The 5,549-nt window shown below is 48.8% G+C and overlaps 1 protein-coding gene and 1 pseudogene across 1 annotated transcript in view; one reads left to right on the top strand and one right to left on the bottom strand.

Annotated features, from left to right (window-relative positions):
- The first annotated feature begins 1,515 nt into the window (after window positions 1-1,515).
- On the top strand, window positions 1,516-2,852 carry LOC136540723 (protein FAR1-RELATED SEQUENCE 5-like; annotated as a pseudogene).
- Window positions 2,853-5,040: 2,188 nt separating this feature from the next.
- The window catches only part of LOC136537473 (callose synthase 3-like), a 7,656-nt gene continuing 7,147 nt past the window's right edge, over window positions 5,041-5,549 (bottom strand). The window contains exon 18 of the mRNA XM_066529435.1: window positions 5,041-5,527. Within this exon, the coding sequence (XP_066385532.1) occupies window positions 5,041-5,527 (487 nt within the window). The remainder of the gene's footprint in view (window positions 5,528-5,549) is intronic.

Raw genomic sequence — 5,549 nt, 5'->3', positions numbered from 1 at the left:
CGATTAGGGTTAGGGTTAGGGTTGGGGACGACACTGTTTTTCTTTTTCCCCAAATCGCCTTCGGGTTTTAGGGTTCGATCTTTGCATGAAAACCGAGCCCTTCTTCTTCTTTAACCTCATTAGGGTTAGGGTTCATCCGAACCATATCTTTTCTTAGATCCGACGGATCGAGTTTAGGGTTCAACCGAACGTCGACCGACCCTTTTCTGCTTAGATCCGCACTGGATCTAATCAACTTTTCCTTTTCTAATCGGTACCTGTTCTAGATCAAACCCTATAATCCAAGATCTATACTTAAACCTTGTCTCCGGTACCATTGTTGCATTCTGTGGATCGACTAGGGTAGATCTAGGCGGTTTGTTGTTGAACATGATGAACTAGAACAAGCAGAGAGTGGGAGATAGGGTAGAGGTGCTGGTGTTGAACCTGAGCCTTCGGATGAAGTCGCGGTTGAGCTGGCCATCGCTGGTTTGTTGATGGAGGCAGCACACGGGCAGCGACGGGTGGAGTAGAGGTTGCACGGACATCGATGCAGTGCAGACGGATGGCGTAGCAGTGACAACGGCGAGAGTCAGCGGAGCTTCCCGTCGCTGACTGCGCGCCCTCTTAGATCAGTCTTGGGTTTGTCGGTGGGGTTTGCGGCTCACGGCGAACCTCGTGCTTTGAGCCGCCAGCCCCCACCTCTTTATATAGCGCAGTGCGACGGGGCCCACCAACCATGTAGGGTTGGACGCTCCCGATCAGGGCGCGTGACCAAGGCCCAATAGACCGTTGGGCTTATTGGTTGGGAGATCAATCTAACAGGGGCTAGGAGGGGAGGCGGCGTCGGGCTGGGGACTTGGAGATGGGTGGGCGGCGGAGAGATCGAGAAAGAAGAAGGCTGATTTGAGTTGTATGTTGAAGAATCTAAATTTAGGTAGGGATCTTTTTTACTGTGCATAACCTAAATCAGAGAATATGTGTCGTCTTTAGGTCTTATCGTTGGAGACAGTATTAGAACAGAACAATCTCTCTAATTGAATTCTACCCGCCCTTGTTCTTGGGAATGAGATCCTCTGCAGTTGGCCACATGACTTCTCTCTACGGTTGCTGAGCATCCAGGCGTTCATTCATATCTAACGGTGGCCAGAGCATAAGTGCTGCGCCCCTCAGCTAGCTGGGCTTCGGCCCAAACAACAGAGCCGCGTCCACTAAAAAAAAACTGTACAACAGAGCAGCTGTATTTTGGTTCCGGCGCTATTACTCGATACTTTGGCGCCGGGACTGCGTTTTTGGCGCGAGAAAGGAAAGGGCGGGCGCCGGGATCGGACTGCTGCTGCTGTGGTGCTCTCGATCAGTAAGCAGGTGGACTTCTGTACTCACGTCATCCCTTGCCGTGACGTGTTGTTCTAATTTGATTTTTTTTTGTCCTCCCTCACTGGATTTTGCTGGAATCGATAGATTGAAGGAGATGTGATATGGAAGCCTGAAGTAACATCAACTTGCTTGAATGAAAACAAAATTTGCATATTTAACATGGAAGAAAATAGGTGTGTAACGCCATGATTGTTTTTTTGTGGTCCAACTAATTTAGGGATAGATTGTAGTTGTTCAGTTCGCTATATCACGTCATCTTTATCTGTTTTCTTGTAGGGAGGGCTTGCTTCCTAATCTTTTACCTCAAGTTGGCATGGAGTTCAGTAATGTAGATGAGGCTTGGATGTTTTGGATTAGCTATGGGGGTCACAAAGGCTTTGAGGTGAGGAAAATGTACACAAACAAAAGAAAGTTAGATGGGAAGGTTAGTTCCTGCAGATTTGTTTGTGCAAATGAGGGCCAGAGAAAGCCAGATAAAGAGATCATCTAACAAAGTGTCCAAGAGCTGAAACTAGGACTAACTGTCAAGTTCGCATGGGACTTATAATGGACAAGAATAAGGGAAATTATAGAGTGACTGATCTGTTTTTGGAACACAATCATACCCTTCAGCTGCCACAAACCTCACACTTGATGGCGTCCCAAAGGAAAATTTCAGAGTTACAAGGTTTTGAAATTGAGACGGCTGACGATGCAGGAATTGGGCCCAAAGCTGCTCATGAGTTGGCTTGCATCCAAGTTGGTGGCTCAGTTAATCTCAGTTACACTCTTCAAGACCACAAGAACTATTTATGGGGCAAGCGGCAACGGGAGATGGCATATGGTCAAGCAGGAAGCATGCTTATGTATTTTCAGGAAAAAATTGCCGAGAACCCATCATTTCAATATGCACTGCAGATGGATCGGGAAGAACAGATTGCAAACATATTCTGGGTTGATGCTAAAATGCTCACTGACTATGCATATTTGGTGATGTTGTCAGTTTTGATACTACCTTTGGTACAAACAAGGAGAGTAGGCCTTTTGGCGTATTTGTTGGGTTCAACCATTTTAGAGAAACAGTGGTTTTTGTGCTGTTCTCATGTATGACGAGACATTTGAATCTTTCAAGTGGCTATTTGAGACCTTCCTGAGAGCCCATAATGGCAAGCAACCTAAAACAATATATACCGATCAAGATTATGCAATGGGAAAAGCAGTTAAGGAAGTTTTTTTAGAAGCATGGCATGGTCTGTGCACTTTTCACATTATGCAGAATGCTGTCAAGCATCTAGCTGAACCGGATGATGAGGAATCAGGTGCATCTCCCAAACAGGAAGTAGAAGACAGCAATAAAGAACCAAGTATTCTCTCTGATTTTAGTGCATGTATGTATGAGTATGAAGATGAAGCAACATTTGAAGATGCATTTAACATCATGAGGTCAAAGACGAAAAAGCAAACTTGGTTGGATAGTATATATAAGGTAAGAGAAAAATGGGCCGAATGTTACATGAAGGATGTGTTCACATTAGGGATGAGAAGTACACAACTCAGTGAGAGTCTGAATAGTGACCTGAAGCGACATTTCAAATCTGATTTTGATATAATCCGATTTCTTAAGCATTTTGAAAGGGTTGTGGAATATAAAAGAAAGAAAGAACTGTAATCTGAATTTGAATCAAGAAAAAAATTACCTAGAATCAAAATGAGGACACCTATGTTAATCCAAGCTAGCAAGCTGTACACACCACATATTTTTGAAGCTTTTCAAGGTGAGTATGAGAGGTCAATGGCAGCATGCACCAGAACATTGGAAGGCACAAATGAATATCTTGTAGCAATTGGGAGTCTAGATGAAAATTTTACCTTTGAGAAGGAGTACAAAGTTATTGGTGATCCATTAGAACAGATCAGTACATGCAGCTGTGGACAATTCAATAGAATCGGAATACTATGTGTCCATGCTTTAAAAGTCCTTGATTTGATGAATATCAAATCACTTCCCACACAATATGTACTGAAGAGATGGACACGGGCTGTGGCCACGAAGACCGGCGTGATGAGGAACGGTGTCGACGGCGCAGCAGCTTCGTCGGCGATGAGGCTCGTGCGTGATGGCAGGGAGACGAGCGCCAATGCCAATGCAATTCCTCCAGGAGAATGACTAATGTAGATCAGCAGCCAGCAGATTGCAACTCTCAACCCTCAACCTGGGTCCCTGGTGCAGGCTGTTCATGTTGTTGCATGAATGACTCATAGGTCTCCACCCTGGTCTTGGATTCAGGCTGTTCGAGTTCATGCATGAAACCATTCGTCATCGCAAGGAAATCCTTCATATGCAGTTTCTTCCACTCCTGTGGGCAAGAGATAATCTTTGTAGTTAGAAAGCACAAGGCCACATATGTACATACCACATTTTGGGCTATGGGTGTAAATGGAAACAGATAGATGAGGATGTGGAAGACGTATTGATAAAGAGTAGTTGCCGGAATTATGCTAACAAATTGCTACATTCACAGAGTGTGGTTGCAATGGGAATTTAGATCCTGAGGATGGCAATGGCTGATAGAGTTCAGCATTTGATAGGATCCTAAGGTAGCTGCAGTTCTCCTATGGCCATAGCGTGACGATACATTATAGATAGAATTCACGAGGATCAAGTGTGGGGATTAAAGAATCAGAATAATCACATAGCGTTAACATCCCAGGACTGCAGGAAACAAATCTCCTCACCTCAAAATCCCATTCGCCATAAAGATTGGGGTCCTCTGCATAACTCCATACATAAGCGTCAGCCAACATTTATCTGAAGAGTCCTACAATGCAAAACCACATTTCTTTAGCAAAGCACCTCTAGATGAGAAATCACAGACTGCAAGTAGTGCTAGTATTTCCAGGGTAAAACAAGAACCAAACACAATGAACGATGGCTTTCCAGTTAAAATCCCCCTACGATGGCATTCCAAGGATGAACAGATGAGGGGAAGCATGATTGTTCGTGCAAAAGTTTGTAGAGAACAAGGTATTCATAATCCACGAAGCCGATGCCATATCAAGCAGCATGTAGCCGCCGCCGCAGCGGCGGCACCGCCAGGCAAGAGCTGGCTTCCCCACAGTGCCGTAGTTGCCGCTCTCCTCCGAAGTGTTGTAGATCTTGCCATCTATGGAGAAGGAAGACCAGGAGAGAGATTGAGAGCGAACGACAAGGCAAGAGAGGAGCAAAATGGACTCAGCGGATGCACATACGCGAAGGGAGTCTGAGGCCAAGCAGGATCCACACGCTAGCGATGACGCTCCGCTGAATCCGCGCCGCCGCCGCGCCGGGGGGCACCCTCACCGGGGCTCGCCCATGCCAGGGCCGCCGCGCTCAAGGATTGGCCGCGCCGGGGGCCACCCTCGCCGGGGCCGCCGTGGCAGGGCCTCCCTCACAGGGGCCGCCGCCCCGGGCCCTGCCCTGCCGCCGCGCTAGGGGGCGCCCTCGCCGGGGCAGGGGCCTCCCTCACCGGGGCCCTGCCCTGCCGTTGCGCCGGGTGCACCCTCGCTGGGGCTCGCCCATGCCAGGGCCGCCGCGCTCGAGGACTGGCCACGCCGGGGTCCACCGTGTTATCCGTGTCCTTTTTTTTTTTTTTGAGTGGACGCGGCTCTGTTGTTTGGGCCGAAGCCCAGCTAGCTGATGGGGCAGCACTTATGCTCTGGCCACCGTTAGATATGAATGAACGCCTGGATGCTCAGCAACCGTAGAGAGAAGTCACGTGGCCAACTGCAGAGGATCTCATTCCTGTTCTTGCTGTTCTTCCTAGAACTCTCTGCTCTTCCCATTCCAAACTCTGATTCTCTCCAGTTATCGTCAGGAATCCCTCGCGGACCCTGACACACCAGCACAACCTGGTGGAGTAGGCTAAACCCTACCTCTCCGGCGCCGGCAAGCTCAAGAGCCTCATGGACCAGCGGATCGACGGCCAGTACCACACCAAGGCCGCGCTCCGGGCCGCCAGGCTCGCCGGCAAGTGCCTCACTGGCGACCCCAAGAGCCGCCCTTCCATGGACGACGTCGTCGCCGAGCTCGAGGACATCGAGGCCCTGCAGCAGGGGGCTGGGGGACACCGGGACCTGCCGCCGCGGCCCGTAGCGCGCCGCTCGTAGCCGTACCATGATTCTTCCAGGCCCTGTTGATGCAGCATGGTCGTTGCTGATTCAGAACACTTGCATTA

This window comes from Miscanthus floridulus, chromosome 2 (assembly GCF_019320115.1).
Source record: "Miscanthus floridulus cultivar M001 chromosome 2, ASM1932011v1, whole genome shotgun sequence".
In the NCBI taxonomy this organism is placed as follows: Eukaryota; Viridiplantae; Streptophyta; class Magnoliopsida; order Poales; family Poaceae; genus Miscanthus; species Miscanthus floridulus.
Note: the sequence above shows the minus strand (reverse complement) of the source record. Positions and strands in the feature narration are given on the sequence as shown.